Source organism: Chelonia mydas, chromosome 3 (genome assembly GCF_015237465.2).
Source record: "Chelonia mydas isolate rCheMyd1 chromosome 3, rCheMyd1.pri.v2, whole genome shotgun sequence".
Lineage (NCBI taxonomy): Eukaryota > Metazoa > Chordata > Testudines > Cheloniidae > Chelonia > Chelonia mydas.
Genome location: NC_057851.1, coordinates 126013431 through 126039161, shown reverse-complemented (window position 1 = coordinate 126039161; position 25731 = coordinate 126013431). Strand labels below are relative to the sequence as shown.

The following is a 25731-nucleotide window of genomic DNA, read 5'->3' as shown; positions in this document are numbered from 1 at the left end:
CATGTATCACTTGCCAGGTTCATCAAACCCAATCAATTCTCTGGCATCACAGGGGCCATGGGCAGTGGTCTTTCCTGTTCTCTGCTTGTGGCACACAATAGTTTTGTCTCCTGAGGACTAAAATGCTTTAGTTTAACTGACATCATTGGGCTTAACATAGGGGTATTGGATGAAGTTTAATGGCCTGTGAAGTGCAGGAAGTCTGATGATCCCATCTAGCTTTAAACTTTATGAAACTATAAAAATCATGAATGTCTTGAAAAAACTGGGATGGGAACAACTCTATGTAGCTGAAAAATATATGTCTGTTGTCACATAATTCCATGTGAAGTAAAAATTCAGGGTTCCATATGTAATATGTTTACTTGCCGTATATATTCAGCCACTAGATGTCTCTGTGTCCTTTATAAAGTTCCTGATGGCATGGTCCCTGGTAAACAAAGGAGACAACACTAGAGCACAAGCTGTGAGGGAGCCTGTTTGTGTCTGAAGCTGCAGTTATTTTGTTTAAATAAACACCTCCTGTTTGAGAAGAACTGTGATTCCATGTAGCATGTCAGTGAGCAGCTTAGTTGTATTTTGCCGTCTCCTCCTTTTTTTAAGTCCTTCTGTTGTTTGTGTGATTCACTATTTCTTGGATTTCAGCAGCAAGCTGTAAACCCAGTGACAATAGTGCAGTAGAGTTTTGTGGTTGTCAGATGGATGCTATTTGCATTCTGTTAGGCTTTCAATATGTCTGAATCTAGACATACAAAAGTAACAGCTGCTTTAATTTCTCAACTCTAGGACATGGAGATAACTGCAGAAGAACTTGAATACGTTCTGAATGCTGTATTAAAAAAAAGTAAGTGTTAACAACTTTATTTGCACTTATATAGCGGCTTTCATCCAAGGACTTCAAAGGGCTTTATAAAAGTGGATATTATCCCCACTTTACAGGTGGGAAAACCGAGGCATTGCCTAGTAACTTGCATAATGTCACACAGCAAGTCAGTGGCAGAGTCGGGTTACAGAACCCAAGTTCCCTGACGTAACCCCTAGCCTACGCTGTCTCCCAGCAAAATCCATTTCAGGTCAGTGATGCCAGTTCCCAGCTCTGGAGAAAGAGGATTGTCTTATGGCTAAGGCAGTGGACTGAGACTCAGGAGATCCTACCTCTACCATAACCTAGGCAAAATCATTTAATCTCTCAGTTCCCCATCTGTAAAATGGGGATCATATTTCCTTTCATCCTCCCTTCATCTGTCTTGTCTATTTAGATTGTAATCTCTTTGAGACAAGGACTGTCTCTTGTTATGTGTATGTTCAGTGCCTAGCACAATATGGCCTCCATGTTGGACAGGGTGTCTAGGCAGTACCATAAAACAAACAAATGATGATAATAGTAACGAAATAGTGACAAAACCAAAGAAGAGATTGTGAAAAGTAAAAAGTCTATTTTTTATCCTCCTGAAGAATATGAGACTCAATGAGTTACTAGGAGCAGAACTAATGTTCTCTGGTTTTCTGGGGTATCTAAATTTCATTTGGATTTCTGATTCTTAAAATAGTCAAGGAAAAGGAAACTCCAAGCCATTCTCCACAATAAAAACAGCAGCTTGTGTTTACATTTGATGGGAGTATGCAGGGAGTCTGTGTGTGCTCATCTCAGCAAGTGCTCCATTTACTAAATAGAATCAATGCCCACTAAATATCTGCTCATGCACAAGGCACACTAGGTCCACAAAATGAGAACATAAACACAGCTGCTGTTATTTAATTCCTACCTTTAATTACCCTGTAGCTTCCAGTGTGACACAGTGTTCTTCACTTTCCATCCTCAGCTGTTCTGTAGCTCTGCAGAGTGCTGTTACACAGTCGTTTGGTTTCAACCCTGAAGTGGCTTCACTTCAGTAGGATGACCATATTTTCCTAAAGGGAAAACGGGACACCACACTGGGCCAGCCCAAGGCCCGCTCCCTGCCCTCAGCAAGTTCCCTCACCCAGCCCTCCCTGCCTCTTGCCCATGTGGAGCTGGCCCGAGGCACCCCTCTCCCCCCCACACACATGGGGCCAGCCCGAGCCCCCTCTTCCACCTGTCTGCTTGGGGCTGGCCTGAAGTCCCTCCCTACCCCTGCCCATTTGGGACCAGCCCGAGGCCCCCCTACCTCCTGCATGTGGGGCCGGCCCAAGACCCCCTGCCACCAACCCATGTGGGGATGGCCTGGCCCGAGCCACTCTCCCAAGACCTCCCTCACACATAGGGCTGGCATTACCACTTGCTCCCTCCCCCCCATTCCTCTGCACCCTGATAGGGGTCGCACCCCACTAAGGGTCCCACCCGCTTTTTTGGCAAAACTGGGCATTTGTCCAGTTTACTTTTGCCAACTGTCAGAGGACAGGATACTGGGCTTGATGGACCTTTGGTCTGACCCAGTATGGCTGTTCTTATGTTCTAAGTGGCCTCTGTATAAGAAGGGATAAATTCTGCTCCCAGTTACACTGATGTGAATCCTGATGGACTCACTTGAAGTCAGTGGAATCACTCCAAATTTACACCACAGTAACCAAGAACAGTATTTGGCCGTAGACAGTTAAGAAATATGCAGTGTGGATTACAGAGACCTATTTCGCTTAGTTTGTTAATCATCTCCTCAGGTTTGTTGAGCACTGTGGGATACTTTGATGAAGCATGCTTAGCAATGCGTCACCCATTTCTCTGGTCTCCGGTTGTTCTGGTGCATCCACTGCTGAGCACTTTGTTATCACCCTGTGAATCCGGGCTCAGCACTTTCAGGAACAGCCCATCCTCAACCTCCAGCTATGCTCCTTTTGGGAACTATGTAGTCATGCAGGATATGGGGAGGTGGCAAGGGCTTGCTGCGTTGAGGTTGGTGAACGTCTTGCCACACTCTGCAGTTATAGGTGTAGTTCAGCAGATTTCCCCTTCCACTTAACTCAGGATTGAGTCCATACAGCCCAGAGCCTCAAAATACTTAGGCACCCAACTCCCACTGAATTAATGGGAGTTATGAACCCAAATACTTTTGCAGATCTGGGCCTGTCGCTCTCTGTGGCAGGCCAAAGAATAACAAAAGGGCATGCCCATGAAGGTTAGAAACAGAAGAAAAAAAAACCTCCCCCTGCCCAGGGCTTTGGTTTGACTCATCAAACAAGCAGCACAAAGGACCTCCAGTTACTTTAGAAATTGTAGACCCTCCTCAAAAGAGTTTGCCTCAAAAACAAAATGGGTTCAGCTGCCTACAGCATGCATTGCCCAGATCAGGATTCCAAATTAGTTGCTAGGGAAATTACATTTCCCAGCAACTCCACACCCCTGGATCCCAGAGCAAGGCCAGTTGGGAACTACCCCAGTCTGTTCTTACCATCAAAGGAGAGGAGAGGTCTGGCGCACCCTGCTTATAAGGCTCCTGTCTCAGGGCCTATGTGCTGAGTCAGCAGTGTGATGTTCTACAGATCCCAGCTCACCTCCCCAAGACGACTTCCTCCCTTCACTGACCACATCCTCTGCTCCATAGATATTTTAAAAAGCCACAATTGGGAGAGGGAAGTGCTGGCTTACAGGTCTCTCAAATCTTAAATGGCAGGTGCATCCTGTTGCACTATTATACTACTCCGATTCTGGTTGGTTGGTTCCCTCCTCCTCATCATGAAAACACTGGAAATCAAAATGTTTAATAGTTGTGTTAAAAGGTAAAATGTTCAGAAGTGCCTAAGTCCATAGGTGTTTCTGAAAACGTTACCTAAAGTAAATTCTAAGGGAGTGATCCAACACCCAGTGAAGTCAATAATGGTGGGTCCCATTAGACTCCCAGTGACTGCATTGAGCTTTGGATCAGGCAATAATTTTTTAGTGGCTAATTCAAAAGTGTGTGTAACACCCCTTAAGACAATAATAAATGCATAAAATATATGGACATATGGTTTTGAAACTGTGACTCTATCAGCTCTACTCTGCATCATCAGATTGATGAGATGGTCAATCCCTGCTTGACTGTTAATAATGTCATTATATTTAAGATTTTTAAAGGATTTTTACAAAGCTAGTCCTGCAACTCTTACTCTTTTGAGTAGTCCTATTGAATGAGATTTTAACTGAAGTCACTGGAGGTTCCTCATGTGAATAGAGGCAGCAGAGTTGGTAGTGGTCATAGGAGTATCTTTGGAACTATATCTTTTTTTATGAAGTGCATTGTTCCACTTTTTTCCATTGTTAATTTTTTTAGACTTTAAGTTTATGTCCAATGACTTTATTTCTTATTTAACTTGATTGTTATGCTTTTTCAGCAAACACCATCGCATTCGAGAAAGTAAGCCTCATGACATGTAGAAACATCATCTCTCTCATGGATGTATCCTTTCACATAAATGCTGATGTGAATTCTCTGGGGCCACACTGGCACTGAATGTATGCAAGTGCCCTGAGAGAGCTTTCTCATCCCCGATGCTAGACATGAGTGCAATATTGTGAAATAGTGGAGGTACACTAAGCACAACAAACAGATGGTGTCAAAATTGTATTCCAGCTTTTATTATAGAAACTTAAAGTGGGACTTTTCAAAAGCATTCAGGTTATATCAGAGACTTCAGTGTAGTCCACGTCTGAGCTCTTCTGAAAATCTCACTCATTTTATTTATATAAAAGATGTTATTTCAACTACTGGGCAGAAATCTGAAAAATCTGGAAATAACTGTCAACCAGATCCTTGCATTCGAAAAAGTGGAAATCCAGTTCCTTCCCAAGAAACAGCTGTCTTAGAGCTGCCTGGTCACTACTGAAGCTTCCTAGAAGAGCTTCTTCCCTTTCATAGGTACTTTGCTGAGCCTGCTCCCCTGATAGCTGGCCATTTAATATTGCAGACCAAGCAGCCACAGCCCTAACATAGCAGCTGGCTGCTGCTTGCTGTATCCGTCTCCTATCCAGCTACTAAGTTCTCCTCTTTTGTTTTTGTTTCTCCAGCCCTTGTTATTTGTGGCACCTCCTCACAAATACTTGCAATAAAAACCCAAACAAAACAAAACTGCCTCTGGTTTGAGTTACAGCTACCAACTCAAAACTCAGCCCAGGCTGGTTAAAAATGGTTAAGATTTGTGAGGCTCTCAAGCAAATCTGCCCAGTTTTGAATAAAACCGGAGACCATTTATTCTTTTGCTGAATAGTGGGAAGTGCCACTCTATAGAAGATGGCTGCTTCTAAAACTACTCTGGCCTAAGTTTTCAAACCTGAGTGTGTGAAATTCAGCACCTAAATCCACGCTTAGGCATCCAAGTAAGTGGTCTGATTTTCAGAGGTGCTTGAGCACCTTTACAATCCTATTGTTACAGAGTAGCAGCCGTGTTAGTCTGTATTCGCAAAAAGAAAAGGAGGACTTGTGGCACCTTAGAGACTAACCAATTTATTTGAGCATAAGCTTTCGTGAGCTACAGCTCGCTTCATCGGATGCATAAAGTGGAAAGTACAGTGAGCAGATTTTATATATACACACAGACCATGAAAAAATATACATTGTAAGGAGAGTGATCACTTAAGATGAGCTATTACCAGCAGGAGAGTGGAGTGGGGGGAGAGAAAACCTTTTGAAGTAATAATCAAGGTGGGCCATTTCCAGCACATTTCCAGGAGTTAACAAGAAAGTCTGAGGAACAGTGGGGGGGAGGAATAAACAAGGGGAAATAGTTTCACTTAGTGTAATGACTCAACCACTCCCAGTCTCTATTCAAGCCTAAGTTATTTGTATCCAATTTGCAAATTAATTCCAATTCAGCAGTCTCTTATTGGAGTCTGTTTTCGAAGTTTTTTTCTTGAAGGATAGTCACTTTGAGATCAGAAATCGAGTGACCAGAGAGATTGAAGTGTTCTCCGACTGGTTTATGAATGTTATAATTCTTGACATCTCATTTGTGTCCATTTATTCTTTTACGTAGAGACTGTCCAGTTTGCCCAATGTACATGGCAGAGGGGCATTGCTGGCACATGATGGCATATATCACATTGGTAGATGTGCAGGTGAACGAGCCTTTGATAGTGTGGCTGATGTGATTAGGCCCTATGATGGTGTCCCCTGAATAGATATGTGGGCACACCGCATTTGCTCCAACCCCTCAGACAGAGACAAACACCTACAAGAGCTCTATCAAGCATTCTTACAACTACAATACCCACCTGCTGAAGTGAAGAAACAGATTGACAGAGCCAGAAGAGTACCCAGAAGTCACCTACTACAGGACAGGCCCAACAAAGAAAATAACAGAACGCCACTAGCCGTCACCTTCAGCCCCCAACTAAAACCTCTCCAACGCATTATCAAGGATCTACAACCTATCCTGAAGGACGACCCATCACTCTCACAAATCTTGGGAGACAGGCCAGTCCTTGCCTACAGACAGCCCCCCAACCTGAAGCAAATACTCACCAGCAACCACACACCACACAACAGAACCACTAACCCAGGAACCTATCCTTGCAACAAAGCCCGTTGCCAACTGTGCCCACATATCTATTTAATTCTCTGAATCGTTCCTATCCAATTGGAATCCAAAGCTGCTCTTGCTTTGTTCTCACTACGTTACTCAGCAGAGCTATCACACAACGTTTTAGGTTTCCAACAGCAATCATTGCAATTATTTGCTCTCAACAGCATCATAGGCTTCCTAGTGTAGCTATTGTTATCTGAGTAAAGGAATGACCGGTAGATTTGGACATAATATGGGATTTCACTTAACCAGTATTTTTCCTTAATGTGGGTTATACTAGTCCAGTGGTAATGGGAAACTGGAATTTAATGAGTTCAAGATTTTCTGGGACAAACTAAAGAAGTGGCTGGTATGTGACTGTATTCGTTATTTTGAGTCTTTATCATTGGAGTTTTTTAGGAAAATGTCAGACAAACACGCTTCAGAGATGGTCTAGGTATACTTGATTCTGCCACAGCACAGGATGAACTACTAGACGACTTCTTAAGGTCCCTTCCAGCCCTCTATTTCTATGATTTTCAGAGACAAAAATCTAATGGCATACATCTATAAAAGCACAAAATATTGATTAAAAACACAAGCTCTTCAAAATGTTTTTTCTTCTGGGAAGTATGACCAATTTTTAGTTTTCCATTGTCCCAAACCAGAATGGTTTACTGGAAATATCAGTAATTTTGGTAAGCTAAGAAACTATGTTTGGGGTAATGAATTTCAGAAATGTGCTTTAATAGGAGGCTAATCAAAATAACATCTGATGATTCTGTTCCTATTGTTTCACACAAGAAGAAAATGCTGACTTGTGATTAGTGGAAAATAGTCATCTGATGAGTTATTTTGTTCCATTGTTTATCTCCTCAGCAGTAAGCAATACTGAGGGTCTGGAACAATATTAGCCGGTTAGGCTCCAATTCTGCAAACACTTACACACTTTACTTACCTTTACTACCATGAGTAATCCCTTTGAAATCAATGACACTATTATGGTAGTAAAGTTAAGCATGTGAGTATATGTTTGCAGGATTGCATCTCAAGGCACAATAATTGTTTCCTCGTGGGTCATTAATAATCTTTTCTGAATTTATGCTACATCCAAGATGTGATCATTGCAATTTTCTGCTTCCTGGATTTTTCATCCAAAATCTCAATTGTTTTTCTGGATCACTTCACTTTGTCAGTCCTTTAATACAAATGTTTGATATTTTTTTTAAACTGGTACACTTAAGAAATGCATGCCCCCAATGGAGAGATTTCCAGATATTTCTGATTAAAACATTCAGAGTGAATATAACAATGGATATAACTAATTCACAATTGAGTGAAGATCGATATATCCTGTCCCACAAGGAAAATGTGGAACTTTACTTCAGCTTGATAAGCAGTGCTGTTTGATTTTCACCTCAGCATGCTTCCTAATTCCCCTTTTGACCCAAGCGGCTAGCCAGAAATTCAGGGTCTAGTAAGTTGTTCCAGTTAGGAGTAGGAACAGGTGGTAGTCAGGTGTTTCTTTGATGCCGTTTTGTTTATTTACAAAGAACATGCAAAGCTCTGTGTCTCTGATGGCAGAAGGAAACAAATAGCAGGAAACAGCTTCTTTTGCTCATAGCACCAAGAGTGCTCTTTTCAGCCGGCACCCTGACCCAAAAACCACTCCTTAGCTTTCTTCCAGGGTCAGCCACTGCTTTCAGCTGTCTCTCTGAGTGTCTCTCATACATGTTCTCCCTTATTAAAGTGGGGGTGATCACAGGGGGTTGCAGATCTAGGTGGGAAAATGTAAAGCTCAGGCGGAGTTAATGTGGGGCACAGAGCATTTACCAGAGCTCCTGCCTCATAAGCTCCCTAGGCTCCTGCTGCTTCCTCATACAGTACAGGGCTCGGCCACAGGTAGTGCCCATTTCCTGGCTCCTTCGCCTGCCGATCATGCAGACGGGGCCTGTGTCCCTGAGGGAGCAGAGCCTCGGGCTGGGAACTACAGGAGACAGGGGAGCAGCAGATGTAGCAACTCAGATAGGGAGACCAGCCCTGGCACAGCCCAGAAGCCAGGATGGGGCTGGGAGAATTCACAGGGGCTTCAGACCCTACCCCTCCAGCTCCCACCACCTTGCAGGAGCAGGCTCAGAGCAAGGCCAGCAGAGAGGGATGGGGTGTGGAGCAGCAAGAATGGGAGGCAGAGAACAGGCCCCCAAAGGAGACTCTCTAGCCCCAGAGAGACCCCCCCAACCCCACCGTCACTAGACCCCCATCCTCAAGAGAGACCCCAAACTTCACTTTTACTGCACCCTGAGAGACCCCCAACCACACTCACTGCACACCCATCCCTAAGGCCCCCAACCGCACTGAATCACATTGTATCCCATCCTCTCAGAGACCCCCAACCTCAGGGTCATTGCACCCCCACCCCTGAGATCCCCCCAAGCCCATTGAATCTCACAGAACCCCGATCCCCACTGTCACTGCACCCCATGCTCTGAGAGACCCGGACCCTACTGAATGTCACTGCACACTCTCCCCCTCGAGACCCCCCCCCAATCCTACTGACTTTCACTGCACCCCCACCTCCAAGAGATCCCCCAACTCCACTGTCACTGCAACCCCCTCAACCCCACTCTTAATGCCTCCCCAGTCCCTATTCCCAAAGAGACCCCCAACGCCATTGAATCTCACTGCACACCAGTCCCCTATCCCCAAATAGACCCCACTGAATTTCACAAATCCCCCAGACCTTCCCCCCTCAAACTCTCAGGATATATTTTGTTTTAGTAATTTGCATTACACAAATAGGTATACATACCTTACTGAGCTAAAAATTTTATGTGTTGTGTATTATATGTATGCAAAAATTGTGAGCTGTCTGTATCAAGTGCATGAAAATTAACTTAGGCTAAGGTTGTGACAGACCCCCCAACCCCCATTACTTCTTTCAGACCACTTTAAGCACTGCCTCTCTCACACATACAGGTACACACACACAAAATACTCAGCAAAAAGTTTTGGACGGTTTCACATACTCCTTTTGTCTTAGGTGGGTGCTCACCCTTACAGTTATGTTAATTGAAGAGTGAGTTCACACCTACCGATCTCAATGAGGTTTTAACTCAACCCATAACAACTTTCACTCAGCTCATAACAAATATGATAGAGACAGCTTGATCCCAAATATACCCTCAGTTACACAACCAGATTGGATCCAGATCAAAGTCCTCTCAACTTCCTTAAATGTTTGTGCTACATCAAGAGTTTTAAAAATAAGCATCTAGAACATGAAACTCCATTGCTTTATGTGCTACAAATACGTGAGATTTGTTAACGTACTAAATGCTGAATGTCTACGTTTTCCCCCATGCAGGGTGTCTACCTTAAGTTTGATTCTGATAAATCCGGCACCATGTCCTCCTATGAGCTTCGTAGTGCCCTAACAGCTGCAGGTAAAAGAAATATTTGATTTATGTTGGGAAAACAGAAATACTATGGGGCAGATCCTCGACCGGGGACTGAACTTTCACTCACACAGACAACAATTTGTAGAGTGAAAACTGCAAAATTTCAAAAATTCTTATTTCTGAATTCTACATCTATTTTAAATGAAAACCAGTTTGCAGTCAGCTCAGTTTCTGCTAGAGACAGGGAATCAGTTCATAGAGTACTTGCCCACTAACAAATTTCCAGCAAATAACTAGATTATTTATTAAAGTCTCGCAGATTTCTTTTCAGGTCAGTTAGGTTGTTGCTGCTTCTTCTTTATTTATTTATTTATTTGTTTGTTTGTTTTTTAAAGGATTTCAACTCAATAATTACCTGCTGCAGCTGATTGTCCTCAGATATTCTGATGACCAGTTCCGTATTGATTTTGATGACTTCCTAAACTGCTTAATTCGCCTAGAGAATGCAAACCGTGAGTATCCACTTTTGCTGAAATCGTATGTGTAACACACTCACAAAGTTTGGGTTATATCCCTGGTAAAAGCTGGTCCGCTAAAAGATAACAGTCTACTGCCGCAACCAACTAGTGGAGTTACTTCTCAAGCTCAAGTACTGGAGGTCTGCCCTACAATCTTGAAGGCCCCAGTTTCAAATGCTGTCAGTGATCCAAGTAAGGGATTGTTAGATATGCACATGTGTTGACATTGCACACTTTTAAACTATTTGTTTGGGTTTTTGACTGAAAAATATAACCCACAATACAGCTATGAATTCTGGCTCTTGATTCATTTGCATGCAGGGGTCTTTCTCTGTCCAGACTAATAGCAATTAATAGGGATGGGTAAATCAGCCTAAATTAAAGTGATCCTCTGACCCTTGCTCAAACCTTAGACCAAACCCAACCACTTTATGAGGATCAAAAGCGGTTTAGTTAACTTTCTTAAACCATATTATTAAGTTTTTTGCTTCTTTTTCCTTTCTGGTTCCAGCCTGTGCTGGAAATTGAAGGGTCAAAACACAGATAGGGAGTACGTATTTCTGCTGTATTCCTGCTATATTCCCACCATCACTTTTTAGAATCAGGAAATGCAGATAGTCTGGATAAAATTCAGACGTTACTACTGGGGGAATTCTGCGCCACTGTGCATGCGCAGAATTATGTCCCCTGCAGATTTCTTTGCTTCCTGCAGAAAAATGACTTTCTGATGGGGAAGCAAAGGGAAACCACAAGAGTGGTCACGTGACCTTCACCAGCAGTATGTTTTGTGTGCCCAGGGCAGCTGTCAGAGAGGTAAATCACTGTGGGGCAGGAAGCGGGACTGGGGAAGAGCCGGCTAGTGGTTCCTACCTTGCACCAAGCTCAGCTGCTAGTCCGGGCTATGCTGGGCTGGGGAGGATGGGACTTCCTCTTCCCCTGCACGGCATCTGGGTCCAGGTCAGACCCACCTCCAGATTTCTTCCCTGGCTGCAGGAAGCTCTTCAAACTCCCCCCTGCCCTTCCTGCATCCATTGCGCCTCAGCTGCAGGGGGAGGGATCCATGTATAGGGAGCTGCTCCCCCATCCACCCAACCCCTGTGCATCCAGACCCTCTCATACCTAGACCCTCCCGCTGAGCCTCAACCCCTGCACTCAGAACCCCTTCGATGAGCCCCATTCCCCCTGCACCTGGACCACCCCGACAAGCCACCCACTCCCAGATCCCCACCCCACTGAGCCCCAACCAGTTGCACGTGGATACCCACCCCACTGAGCCCCACTCCCCCAGCATCTGGACCCCCCAAGCCCTCCCACACCCAGACCCCCCCTGCTGAGCCCCAACCACCTTCACCTGGACCCCCTGCAGAGTCCCATCACCGTTGCACCCTAAAGCCCCTAATAAGCCGCTGTGCATCCAGATCCCCTCTGCACCCGGTTACACCACTGAGCCGCCCACACCCAGATTGCTCCACACAGAACCCTCTCGACCCACACCTGGATTCCCCCCCACACTAAGCCCCTCCATATTTGGATCTTGCCTTGCTGAGCCTGTCTCCCATAATTGGTGCACCTGGCATGGAGGAGCAGGGCTCTGGGGTGTTTCTGAGGAGGGCCTGCTCCTTGCACTGTCAGGGTTGGGTGCAGCCTCACTGCTGAGTCCATGTCCCGGGTGGGGGTGGTGAGGGAGAGCTGCACAGTGATCTCCCACCTCTGTGCCGCCAGTGGGCTGTGCTCCCCAATACCATGCTGGAGCCTCCACATTTATTTGACAAATAACATTTGCAGAATTTTAAAATATTGTGCACAGAATTTTAATTTTTTTGGTGCAGAATTTTTAAGTTTTTGGCACTGAATGCCCTCAGGAGTAAGACATGTATCCAAACATCTGGGTGTATCTCACATCCAAACCACCAGCTTTGGATTCATTTCTGAAGTCCATACTCAGGCAAAAGTCCCAGTGAAGTCAATGGCCATTTTGCCTTCACAAGGACTTCAGTTTTCAAACCCATTCTAAGGGTTCACCAGTTACTTGTGATCTAAGCCTTTATAGAGAGCCAGCTCCTTCCTCTCTATGGAACAGTCACAAGTAGTGCTTCACAGTGGGAAAGGTTGCTTATGTGTATGAATGTGAATGGGGAGTCTTTATAACTGTGATTTCAGAGTAACAGCCGTGTTAGTCTGTATTCGCAAAAAGAAAAGGAGTACTTGTGGCACCTTAGAGACTAACCAATTTATTTGAGCATATAAATTTGAGCAAATAAATTGGTTAGTCTCTAAGGTGCCACAAGTACTCCTTTTCTTTTTATAACTGTGATGTCCTGATGTTTATTTCAGGGGTATTCCTGGCACTAAGTAAGAAAAACAGAGACTTCATTAACCTGAATATAAATGAGGTATGATCATAACTTCATTTTAAAACTGACAACCTGGAAATCTGCTCTAGAACTTTGTCACTTTTTAAAAATTGGGAATAATCCCAGCCCTAGTGAATTCAGCGGGGGGGTTTTGCCGTTGACTTCAGTGGAGCCAGGATTTCACCATTACTGCATAACTCTGTCTCCTCCAAGCTGATTTCTCACCTTCTTGCCCCATTTCATAGTCACTGCTCCCTTTCTCTCCTCTTTCTGGGGTCTCTCCTCCTTACTCTCTCTGGGCCCACTTCACGGCTGGGGCAAATGAGTGCAGCTGATTGGAGAAAAATGCCTCCTGGTTCTTTCTAAGTCATTGTGGATCCATACCACCCTTTACTGTAGGCTGTGCCTCACAGGCAGCTGCTGCACTTTGTCCTCTTGTTACTGTGGTGATCCGTATCTTCTCATTGTTTCCTTGTGCTCCCCCATCTCTCTGTTGTGCCCATCTGTTCCCTCTCATTCCACACTTCAATTATTAGGAGCTCTTTGGGGCAGGGTCCATCTGGCTGTTAGATGGTGGTACATTGCCTAGCACAATGGGAACGGAAGCCTTTAGGTGCTACCACAGTATAATAATAAATAATTATAAATAAACTAATTCTTAGAGATCTACAATGCATTCCTTTTTTAACCAACGAGCTTAATGTTGAACAAGTTCCGTGTGAGGGAGTCAGGGGGAGGTGGAGGTTCAACTTCTGTCCCTGCTACTGGGAATTATTAAATTTTCTTTTTTGGCATCCCAAGATTTCTTTCCTTGTAATAATTGGACTAAAATGTTACTCTTATTTACACTGTTGTAAAATCAGAGTGACTCCAGCAAAGTCCACTGAGTTACTTCAGATTTACAGGTGTAGGTGAGAGAAGAATTTGTCCTGTTGCCTTTCTCTTAGTCATGAAGAAGTGCTTGAATCTCGCCATTATCTTTGCTGACAAATATTTGTATTGACTACAACTAAACTAGGGAACTAGCTCATTGGCACAAAAATCAGAATTCCCCTGCATTGTACGGCACCGATTCAAAACAAGATGGTGCTGTTACAAGGGCCTTTCCTCCTGCACCTGTGGTTTGATGGTGGTAGCTGGGATTATCAGTCATAACCGTTGATCTTTATCTCTCTACTAGTTTATCACCCTGACAATGAACATTTGAAGATGTCCAACCTGGATTTCAGCAGGATCTCATGATTGTGACACTCAAACCTCCAACCAAAGAGCTGTTACCCTTTCCATGCAAATGTATACAGGCGCTATGGTGCAAGCGGAGCACTTATTCTTCCCACCCTTTCTCTCCTCCACCCCCATTATATTAATGAATTAGATCTTTATGGGATGAAATTTGTTTTATTTTGTTTAAAGATTTATATTGATTGCTACAGTGTATATATGCCTTTGAATGAGGCACGTGCACATTTCAAGCAGCCTGAAACTGACAATGATGAGTGACCAAGGCCTTTTATGAATATAATCACATTCAGTCCCAATATACTTATTCGTTGCACCATGGAAACCCACTCATTGAGACTCCTCATGATTGCTTGTCTACAGGTTAGCAAAGTGCTTTTGAAGGTACAGTAGCCTGCAGAACTTCATCAAAATGGTATTGGCTTCCAAGTGGATTTTTCCCAACAAACGCTGGGCCATCATTATAGAAGAGCATCCCAGAGTGTTGCAAATCAGGGAGCACTAGTGGAGTGATAGATTTATTATTCACATTCATCCTGGAACATTTATACCATGGGGGCTGTGATTCTGGCTTGCTCAGAATGATGTTTTTATCCATTGGCTGGCCCTGTCTACAGAGCTCACTGAGATGCAAATTATTTCCTCTGACTCTCCTCTGTTCCATCCCCTAATACCAGGTGGACCAAAGTGTATCCCACAAGGCAAATAAGTTTCACACCATTCTACAATGCAGCCAATGGCTGTGTTCATCTTCAGTATGAATGTGTGGCCCTCTGAGACCACAGGTGCCAGCATGCAATGCTCCAGTTTGACCTGAGCAGCTAGGACCCGTGTTCCACCCAGGAAGATAAGTGGCTGCATTCTGCTCCATTTTAGGCAAACTAGGTCTAGTCAGTGGCAAGTGCCATTTCCTAGCCTTGCAAGTCTCTGCTCCAGCCCGAGCCGCAACTTCAAAGTGTTCTCTACACAGCTATTCTTACAGCGATAGCATGAGCTCCTCTAGCCCAAGTCTGTCAACCTGGGCGTGGAGGCTCGTTCCCACTCGCTCCAGATTGCTGTGTAGACGTACCGTGTCAGTCAGTTTCAGGGTGCTGTGCAGTAGTGTTCAGATAGCTTTGGTGTTCAGTGTTAATTAGAAAATAATAAAGTCAAAGGCCGAGCAAGTCTCCATCTGCCTGTTCAGGTTGGTTCCCTCTAGGATATCCATAACTTGTATTTGCTTTGTAATAAATAATCTCTGCTGGGTTTGTTTTGCAAATCATTTCTCGCAGCAAAAGTAATGTCTGTAGAGCAGCTTCTCCTTTCTGAATGTCCAAGTTTTGTCACACTGACGTAGCTATGGGTATATTTTTGGAACTGTGGATCCCACAAACTGTTCGGAAAGGGAAATCAAGCTTTAACAAGCACGAGGCTAAAACAATAAAATCACTAGGAGTGGTGATGGCTAAAACAGCCACTTCTCTGACTTTCAATAAATTATCCTGTGTCTGGGTAGAAGATGCCTCTGGGGACACTTACGGAATTCGGTAAACCAAGGTATGCAGCCCCCAGAGTGTGTTTATTGTTCAAATTGTAAGACGTTGTGCCTCTCTGGCAACCCTGGGAGGAAGTCCTCTAACTTTGGAAAAAATGTGAATTGGGATCTAGAATTCAATCTCAGTTTCAGCATTTTTCAGATCTGTGGTTTTAATTCTGCCCACTACAGAGACAGGACACTTGGATCTGGAGTTCTAATATGGGGCTTCAGTTCAGGCCCAACTCTAGCCAACATCCATTTACCCCCACAGTTAAAATCAAACCTACAACTACATGGCTGGCTAGCAAACCTATATGTAGGATCAGGGCTTTGTTCATATTTATTACTGTCTTGTATAACATTGTTACTGCCACAGTATTATCAAATGATGCAGAGTAGGGAGAAGTCACACTGAGTGGTATCTTATCTTCACTATATTTGGCTTTTTGTCTTCCCGGAGCCAGGAGTGTCTTGGGGAAAACAGGCCTGATATGAGAGAGTGAGACATCTCAGGGAAGAACCAGGGGTGTCTTTAAAAACATCTGTCTCTGCAGTTAAAAAGAAAAAAATGGCAAAGTAGACAAAGACACAAAAAGCTTCCCCCACCCAGTTTGAGGAGATGCCTGCTGGTTGAATCACAAAGAAGCAGAAGAGCTAGCAACCAAAACCTTACGAGTCAACCTAGCCTCCCACACCAAGCTTAATTTGTGCCAGGGCTGAGCTCCAGCAGCTCTAATTGTGGCAGTTCATAGCCCCGACCCCCCTCAGCTTGGCACATCTGTTATAAATGTAAAAGAATTGCTTGAGCCCTGGAACTTCTCTCATTACAAATTAAGCACCACTCCCACACCCAGTTGAACAGACTCAGGATTCTAGCTCTCACGGGTACTTATCTGGCCCCATCACAGTCGTGTCTGAGCACCTCACAGTCTGTAACGTATTTAACCTCACAACACTGCTGTGAGGTAGGGAAGTGCCATTATCCTTATTTTACAGAGGAGCACAGAGAAAGACTAACGCCCAGATCCTTAAAGATACTTAGGAGACTAGCTGTCTAGCTCACCAGTTAGGTGCCACGGCTATTTTCAAAGCTGCCACTCAGCTGCCACCTAACTTCATAGGTGTCCACATCCCCTAGACGCCTGCATTTCTGCCAGGACCACCTCACAGCTAACAAGCTGCTCAGAGCCCGAGCTCAAGCCAAAGCAGGATTCTCAAACTAGGTGCCCCCCCATACACACACCTGTCTCATCAGCAGGGCCTGATTCCATAGGCGTGCTGAAAGCACACCTGCTATCTGCCAGCCTCTGTATCAGGAGGACTGGAGGCATGTCACTGATAGGTGGAGGGGCAGCAGAGCACCCCCACAAAAGACACACAGGAATACAGGGCAACGTAGGGTGTGTGTGAGACAGGTATTGAGCAGGAGTCAGGCAGTTTAGGCTGCTAGGGTGTGGGCTGCCTCAGCGACTGAGCTGGCTTAGGCGCCTCGCTCCAGGAGAGGGTTCACCGCAGAGGATCCTGAGCAGAGGGAGGTGCCTATCTCAGTACGGGGAGCCTGGGTGCCTAACTCGGGGCTGAGACTGCCACTGGCCATTGGGGCTCCTGGGCATAGGCACTGCAAGGCTCAGCAGAGCAGCACCTAACTACCTTGGAGGTTCTGGGCCCAACGTCACCCAAGAAGCCTGTGACGGAGCAGGGAATTCAATCCAGCGCTGCCAAGTCCCAGACTATTGCCCTAAGCATTGGACCATCATCCTCTCTGCATGAGAACGAGGCCCATTCTCAGAAGGGAGAAGTGACCTCACACGTAAAGCTGCTGAGCATGGCAAATTTTGTAGTTCCCCACAGTTCTTATTGTCACCTGAGCTGTGAGTGAGAGAGAGGGAGATTTTGAGTCCAGCTCCTGATTGTGCTGGATTTTCTAAAAGGCAGTGTAAGCACACAGCTCTGGCTCTGTCAAAACTACTTTGCATAGCTCTGAAGATCATTTGAATATCTCAGTTTCTAATGTGTCATACACCCAACCTTTTAGCAACCACTGTCTCATTCTGGTGGCCCAGCCTGTCTGCGGAGGGAGGTGCTAATGGACCTCATGACAGAGATATTTTTTATAATGATTTGCTTAACAATATTCACATCGCTGCAGGGGTTAGTCAGATCACTAAGCCCTGGTCTACACTAGGAGTTGAGGTCGAATTTAGCAGCGTTAAATAGATTTAACCCTGCACCCGTCCACACAACGAAGCCCTTTTTTTCGACTTAAATCGATTTCCTTACTCCACCCCCGACAAGGGGATTAGTGCTGAAATTGGCCTTGCTGGGTCGAATTTGGGGTACTGTGGACACAATTAGATGGTATTGGCCTGTGGGAGCTATCCCAGCGTGTTCCATTGTGACCGCTCTGGACAGCACTCTCAACTCAGATGCACTGGCCAGGTAGACAGGAAAAGGCCCGCAAACTTTTGAATTTCAATTTCCTGTTTGGCTGGCGTGGCAAGCTGCAGGTGAGTGCAGAACTCATCAGCAGAGGTGACCATGATGGAGTCCCAGAATCGCAAAAGAGCTCCAGCATGGACCGAACAGGAGGTACGGGATCTGATCGCTGTATGGGGAGAGGAATCCGTGCTATCAGAACTCCGTTCCCGTTTTCGAAATGCCAAAACATTTGTCAAAATCTCCCAGGGCATGAAGGACAGAGGCCATAACAGGGACCCAAAGCAGTGCCACATGAAACTTAAGAAGCTGAGGCAAGCCTACCAGAAAACCAGAGAGGCAAATGGCCGCTCCAGGTCAGAGCCCCAAACATGCCTCTTCTATGATGAGCTGCATGCCATTTTAGGGGGTTCAGCCACCACTACCCCAGCCGTGTTGTTTGACTCCTTCAATGGAGATGGAGGCAACACGGAATCAGGTTTTGGGGACGAGAAAGATGATGATGATGAAGTTGTAGATCGCTCACAGCAAGCAAGCGGAGAAACTGGTTTTCCCAACAGTCAGGAACTGTTTCTCACCCTGGACCTGGAGCCAGTACCCCCCGAACCCACCCAAGGCTGCCTCCCGGACCCGCTAGGCGGAGAAGGGACCTCTGGTGAGTGTACCTTTTAAAATACTATACATGGTTTAAAAGCAAGCATGTTTAATGATTAATTTGCCCTGGCATTTGCGGCTCTCCCGGATGTACTCCCAAAGCCTTTGCGAAAGGTTTCTGGGGAGGGCAGCCTTATTCTGTCCACCATGGTAGGATACTTTACCACACCAGGCCAGTAGCACATACTCAGGAATCATTGTAGAACAAAGCATTGCAGTGTATGTTTGCTGGCATTCAAACAACATCCGTTCTTTATCTCTCTGTGTTATCCTCAGGAGAGTGATATCATTCATGGTCACCTGGTTGAAATAGGGTACTTTTCTTAAGGGTGCCCATTCCTGCTCGGCTGTGTGCCTGTGGCTGAACAGAAATGTTCCCCGGTGTTAGCCATGGGGAGGCTGGAGGGGCTAGCCACATGGTCGGGGGAAGCAAAATGCAACCTTGGAACGAAAAGCACATGTGCTATGTATGTAATGTTAACAGCAAGGTTTACTGTGAAAGAGTGTACCCATTGTTCTATAAAATGTGTCTTTTTAAATACCACTGTCCCTTTTTTTCCTCCACCAGCTGCCTGTGTTTCAAGGATCACAGGATCTTCTCCTTCCCAGAGGCTAGTGAAGATTAGACAGCGAAAAAAACACTCGTGATGAAATGTTCTCTAAGCTCATGCTGTCCTCCCACACTGACAGAGCACAGACAAATGCGTGGAGGCAGACAATGTCAGAGTGCAGGAAAGCACAAAATGACTGGGAGGAGAGGTGGCGGGCTGAGGAGAGTAAGTGGCAGTCTGAAGAGAGGGCTGATGCTTAAAGGTGGTGGCAGCATGATGAGAGGAGGCAGGATTCAATGCTGAGGCTGCTGGAGGATCAAACTCATACGCGCCAGCATATGGTTGAGCTGCAGAAAAGGCAGCTGGAGCACAGACCGCTGCTACAGCCCCTGTGTAACCAACCACCCTCCTCCCCAAGTTCCATAGCCTCCTCACCCAGACGCCCAAGAACGCGGTGGGGGGACCTCCAGCCACCCAGCCACTCCACCCCAGAGGATTGCCCAAGCAACAGAAGGCTGGCATTCAATAAGTTTTAAAGTTTTAAACTTTTAAAGTGCTGTGTGGCCTTGTCCTTCCCTCCTCCACCACCCCTCCTGGGCTACCTTGGCAGTTATCCCCCTATTTGTGTGATGAATTAATAAAGAATGCATGAATGTGAAGCAACAATGACTTTATTGCCTCTGCAAGCGGTGATCGAAGGGAGGAGGGGAGGGTGGTTAGCTTCCAGGGAAGTAGAGTGAACCAAGGGGCAGGGGGTTTCATCAAGGAGAAACAAACAGAACTTTCACACCGTAGCCTGGCCAGTCATGAAACTGGTTTTCAAAGCTTCTCTGATCCACACCGCGCCCTCCTGTGCTCTTCTAACTGCCCTGGTGTCTGGCTATGCGTAACCAGCGGCCAGGCGATTTGCCTCAACCTCCCACCTCGCCATAAATGTCTCCCCCTTACTCTCATAGATATTGTGGAGTGCACAGCAAGCAGTAATAACAGTGGGAATATTGGTTTCGCTGAGGTCTAACCGAGTCAATAAACTGCGCCAGCGCGCTTTTAAACGTCCAAATGCACATTCTACCACCATTCTGCACTTGCTCAGCCTGTAGTTGAACAGCTCCTGACTACTGTTCAGGCTGTCTGTGTACAGCTTCATGAGCCATGGCATTAAGGAGTAGGCTGGGTCCCCAAGGATAACTATAGGCATTTCAACATCCCCAATGGTTATTTTCTGGTCTGGGAATAAAGTCCCTTCCTGCAGCTTTTGAAACAGACCAGAGTTCCTGAAGATGTGAGCGTCATGTACCTTTCCCAGCCATCCCACGTTGATGTTGATGGTGAAACGTCCCTTGTGATCCACCAGTTCTTGCAGCGCTATTGAAAAGTACCCCTTGCGGTTTACGTACTCGCCGGCTTGGTGCTTCGGTGCCAAGATAGGGATATGGATTCTGTCTATCGCCCCACCACAGTTAGGGAATCCCATTGCAGCAAAGCCATCCACTATGACCTGCACATTTCCTAAGGTCATTACCCTTAATATCAGCAGATCTTTGATTGCATTGGCTACTTGCATCACAGCAACCCCCACAGTAGATTTGCCCACTCCAAACTGATTCCCGACTGACTGGTAGCTGTCTGGCGTTGCAAGCTTCCACAGAACTATTGCCACTCGCTTCTCAACTGTGAGGGCTGCTCTCATCTTGGTATTCATGAGCTTCAGGGCAGGGAAAGCAAGTCACAAAGTTCCATGAAAGTGCCCTTACACATGCGAAAGTTTCGCAGCCACTGGGAATTGTCCCAGACCTGCAACACTATGTGGTCCCACCAGTCTGTGCTTGTTTCCCGGGCCCAGAATCGGCATTCCATGGCATGCACTAGTACCATGATGCCCACATTGCCAGGGCCCATGCTTTGAGAGAAGTCTGTGTCCATGTCCTCATCACTCTCGTCATCGCGCTGACGTTGCCTACTCGCCCGGTTTCGCTTTGCCAGGTTCTGGTGCTGCATATACTGCTGGATAATGGTGGTGTGTAATGCGCTCCTAATTGCCAAAGAGATCTGAGCAGGCTCCATTCTTGCCATGATATGGCGTCTGCACAGAAAAAAGGCGCAGAACGATTGTCTGCCGTTGCTCTGACGGAGGGAGGGGCGACTGACAACATGGCTTACAGGGTTGGCTTACAGGGAATTAAAATCAACAAAGGGGGTGGCTTTATATCAAGGAGGAACAAAAACAACTGTCACACAGAATGGCCCCCTCAAGGATTGAACTCAAAACCCTGGGTTTAGCAGGCCAATGCTCAACCTACTAAGCTATCCCACTCTCTGGTATTTTAGGCAGGACTTCACAGAGGGAGGCAGGGAGGGGGGAGCAAATGAATACAAAACAAATCTGGTCTATTTCTTGTTTTGATCCACTCCATCTATCTTTTACATCTTTGGCTGGCAGCAGATGGTGCAGAAGGACTGCATGCCATCCACATCTCTTGGCTGCTCAGCAGAAGATGGTGCAATAGGACTGCTAGCCATCCTCATTTCCTGCCTGCCCGGCAGAAGATGGTACAATAGGACTGCTAGCCATCCACATCTGCCTGCCTGCTCACCATAAAATGGTACAATAGGACTGCCTGCAGAACTAAAGAGAATGACCTGGTCAAGTCACTCCTAATTTAGACCCTGCACCCATATGTGCCCAGGCACTCCTGACCGACCTTACCGAGGCAGCCAGGAGCACCTCGGACATCATGAGGATGGTTTTCAGGCCTATTGTACTGTCTGCTGCCACAAGGCAATGGGTTTTGCCGCTGTGTAGCCATGCAGTACCACGTCTGCCAGCACCCAGGAGACATAGGGTGACAGTGAGCTTAGCGGGCTCCATGCTTGCCATGGCATGGCGTCTGCACAGGTAACTCAGGAAAAAAGGCGTGAAATGATTGTCTGCCATGGCTTTCACAGAGAGAGGGAGGGCCTGATGACATGTACCCAGAACCACCCGCGACAATGTTTTTTGCCCCATCAGGCATTGGGATCTCAACCCAGAATTCCAATGGGCAGCGGAGACTGGGGGAACTGTGGGATAGCTACCCACAGTGCAACACTCCGGAAGTCGACGCTTGCCTCAGTACTGTGGAAGAACTCCGCCGAGTTAATGCACTTAGAGCATTTTGTGTGGGGACACACACAATAGACTATATAAAAACGATATCTGCAAAACCGTCTTCTATAAATTCAACCTAATTTCGTAGTGTAGACATACCCTCAGCCTTCCTCCCCCTGCAGAGAGCCCCAGACCGAACCTGTTTATAAAACCTCAGATTGCTGGATGATAGCTGAGCTGCCCGCTGCCCACGAAATGTCCTGTCCCCTGACTTCTCGTGAGCTGAGCTATGTGGTCCTATCAAGGCTCTCAAGGAAAATGCCACCGTTCCTACAGCATTTGCTATAAGTCGTTTTTAAGCAAAGCAGGTTTCTAAGCTGAAAGGCACAGTATCAACTGGAATGACAAGCAATGAATCAAAAAAAAATTAAAAGGAGGTTCATTCTATGCATGCCCTTGAGTCCCTCTCCCAATTTTTGAGGCATTACGAGTACAGTGTCTTCGCTTTTAAAATGCTTTGTCCCTCCCCAGTTGGTGTGTGAAAGCACCACGCAAATAGCAGGAGAAACTGGCTAGCTAAAAGGACAGTACAGAGGAAACAGTGAACTGACTATACTGAAGTGCGCTCTAATGCAAAAAGTAACAAACTGGAAAAAACGGAGAAGCATAATTTGTTTCTTCTAATTTTGCAGTCAGCATGAACCGCGCATTAAAAAATGCCAGACCAAAGTATGACTTTAAAGTTGACAGTGCTTCTTTATGAGACCTCCAGGTATTATAAAAGAGAGGCCAGAAATTACATTGAAATTGAACACTGTACTTGTTGGCCGTTATTTCCAGTAATTGAAATGCTTAGAGAGAAAGAGAGAACGAGATCACAATGGTCTTTAACTGTACACTCATAGCTAAAAAGAAGTAGAATGGTGCTGTTGTTTGAAAATAAATAACCTCTCTTCTTCTGGAAGCACACCAAAGAGCAAAAGGTGCTTTGCAATGACACCCAGCAAGGGCTGAATGCAGGACCTACGGAAATGAAATACCGATGCCTATCGATAGCTCTAAATCCGTCGGCTAGCAGTGGTAGTGGCCAGCTAGCTGACCCCTGTGGCCTGTCCTGGGTAACTCACTTTATGAGTGTGTTATAACTCCATACCAAGAAAGTAATACCGATTTTCACTGGCTGATCCTTATGTGAGCCTTCCAGTGAAGTCAACTTTGCATAGGTGCAGGGCTCTGCTTGCATAGGTCAGATTGTAGGAACGGGGCCTATTTACCACTTTAAACATTGTACACAAAAACAAAAGACGCTTTCCCTCTCCCCATGTCCCTCCCTGCCCATAAAAAGGCACAATCTCCATATTTGCAAAGTATGATAGAGAGAAATTAGCACTGATCTTTAGCTAGCCTACCTGAATGGCCATGATAGGAACAACAATGGCCAGCTTCTCGACCGTTGCTGCCATTCTAAATAGACGGCTTCTGAACACCCATATGTGATAGAACTGGCCTAGGTGATAGAACTAGCAACAGTCCTATTGGCATCCTGGTTGGCAAAGAGTCAATAGGGGGACGTTTCACCGCCACCACCCTATCAGCAAGGGAATTGCCAGCTATTTTGTGACAGGTCTGTCCAGTAGGTAAGCAACATGGCCAAAAGCGCAAATATGCTGAAAATTAGTTGACCGAGGGGAAAAGAAACCCTTCTTCAAAACAATGAACTGGAAATTTACAGCCTGATGCATTTTACATCCTGTCCCTCTTTCAGTCACTCAGGCAGGTGGAGGCTCTGCTTGGGTTGGCCACCCATCCCAGATTTCACAGGCGTAGCCTGATTGGTCGGGGGGGAGGAAGTCAGTCCCAACCCCTGCAAGCTCTCCTGTCCAAAATGCACTGATTGCATTGATGGCATCCCCGTGGTATGACACAGCAATGTCATCTGTGCTGTGCTGATGCAAAATTAAACTGTTGGAAGGTTCCCCCAGATTACGATGTTTCTCTGGGGTACCCAGGAGTTTGTGGCACCTCGCTCCCACCTGCCCTTAGCTTGTCTGTGCCTGCCGTGGGTCAGCTCCCCAACTCCACCGGCCATGGGCAACACAAGCATTTCCTCTCAGCCTATGCAGGCTCTACTGTCCCTCTGCAGGTTAGTGTTAGGCACATGCCAGCCCTCCGAGCGTCTCCTTGGAGCATCCAGCCTCTGTACCACTGGCTGCTCACAGTCTCCTCGCAACCCCAGATATATCCAAACAATCATTTGAACTTCACTCATAAACTGGAACACACACACACCTGTCCTGCTGTGTGTGCCTGTCAGCAGATTTCACAGTCTCATCTCAATTTTGCACTTATGCAAATAGACTTGTAGTGTGACACACACAATACACAATGACCAGAGAGAGAAGCATCTACCGCCCCCTGCCTGAACAGAGCCTGTCCCAGGCATGTCACCTTCTGGTGACCTACCTTTAACTTCCAGGCTTTAAGACCATAATTTCCAGTATAGATACAGTAAATATGATCCATACATGTATTTTGAAAGTATTATGATGGACAGTGGGCTATTGGCTCTCAGTAGAGACCTTCTATTCCACCTGCTGGTGAATTATTGTCCATATACTGGACCTGGGGGAATCCCTGTATAACACTGTGCCCCCTGTGCTCTCTGCCAGTTGGCACAAAGAGGTTCCTGGGTCAGGCTGACATTGCAACTTGATTATTTGTCGGGCAGTGCACAGACAGAAGGGTGGCTTCTGGGGCCATTCCAGCTTGAAAACAGATTGTCTGGTGCCACAGTGCAATGGATTTGTCATGTCACTTCATAGCCTGGAGCATGTTGTGTGACTGAAATAGAAATGGGTCAGTGATTAACCGAGCAGCTCTCAGTCACAGCCACCATATGTTGATATGGCAGATGGACGGTTTACATGTTTATCCTCTGGAAAAGAACTTATTGAAATTCTAGCAGGACACAATTCCCAGGCCAGTTAGAACAAAAGTAACTAGGCATGGCCTCTTTCAGAATTGAGAGTGTTCTTTACGGAGGCTGATATTCCTACAGTGTTTGGATGTCTGGTCCAAAATGTGTGTGAATAGATAGTTCTAAATCTAAATAAGCGATTTGAAGGCTCAGACAATAGTGGACTGACAGATTTTTTGTGTCAAGGGTGTGCCACACATGGGTGATATGGGCAACACAGTGACGGTATTTGAGGGAAAAGGGGTCATGCAGTCAATCAAGGCTGGAAGAGCCAATGGGGAAGGCTGACAATGCACGCTGGTAACAGTGGATCGGTCAAGGGGAGCTGAATTGTGAGAGGCTTTGAAAATAAGCATGAGAAGCTTGCATGTGATCCAGTGAAAAAGGGGGTTGTCACTGGTAGGACTCAAAGATGGGGGTGAGCTGGCAGAATGACAAGCTAGGAAGGTGACCTTAGCAGCAACTTTCTGAATGGACCTGAGGTGGGGTGCCAGGTTACAGTAGTTAAGGCTAGAGGGGAGAAGGTTGCAGTAGTCAAGATGTGAGA

General features: G+C 46.0%; 1 protein-coding gene across 1 annotated transcript in view; it reads left to right on the top strand.

Annotated features, from left to right (window-relative positions):
* Positions 1 to 15342, top strand: part of CAPN9 (calpain 9) — a 47998-nt gene extending 32656 nt beyond the window's left edge. The window contains exons 14-20 of the mRNA XM_007071060.4: positions 787 to 844; positions 4288 to 4352; positions 6755 to 6823; positions 9818 to 9896; positions 10247 to 10363; positions 12704 to 12762; positions 13904 to 15342. Of these exons, the coding sequence (XP_007071122.2) occupies positions 787 to 844; positions 4288 to 4352; positions 6755 to 6823; positions 9818 to 9896; positions 10247 to 10363; positions 12704 to 12762; positions 13904 to 13930 (474 nt within the window). The 3' untranslated portion in view covers positions 13931 to 15342. The remainder of the gene's footprint in view (positions 1 to 786; positions 845 to 4287; positions 4353 to 6754; positions 6824 to 9817; positions 9897 to 10246; positions 10364 to 12703; positions 12763 to 13903) is intronic.
* The last annotated feature ends 10389 nt before the right edge of the window (positions 15343 to 25731 follow it).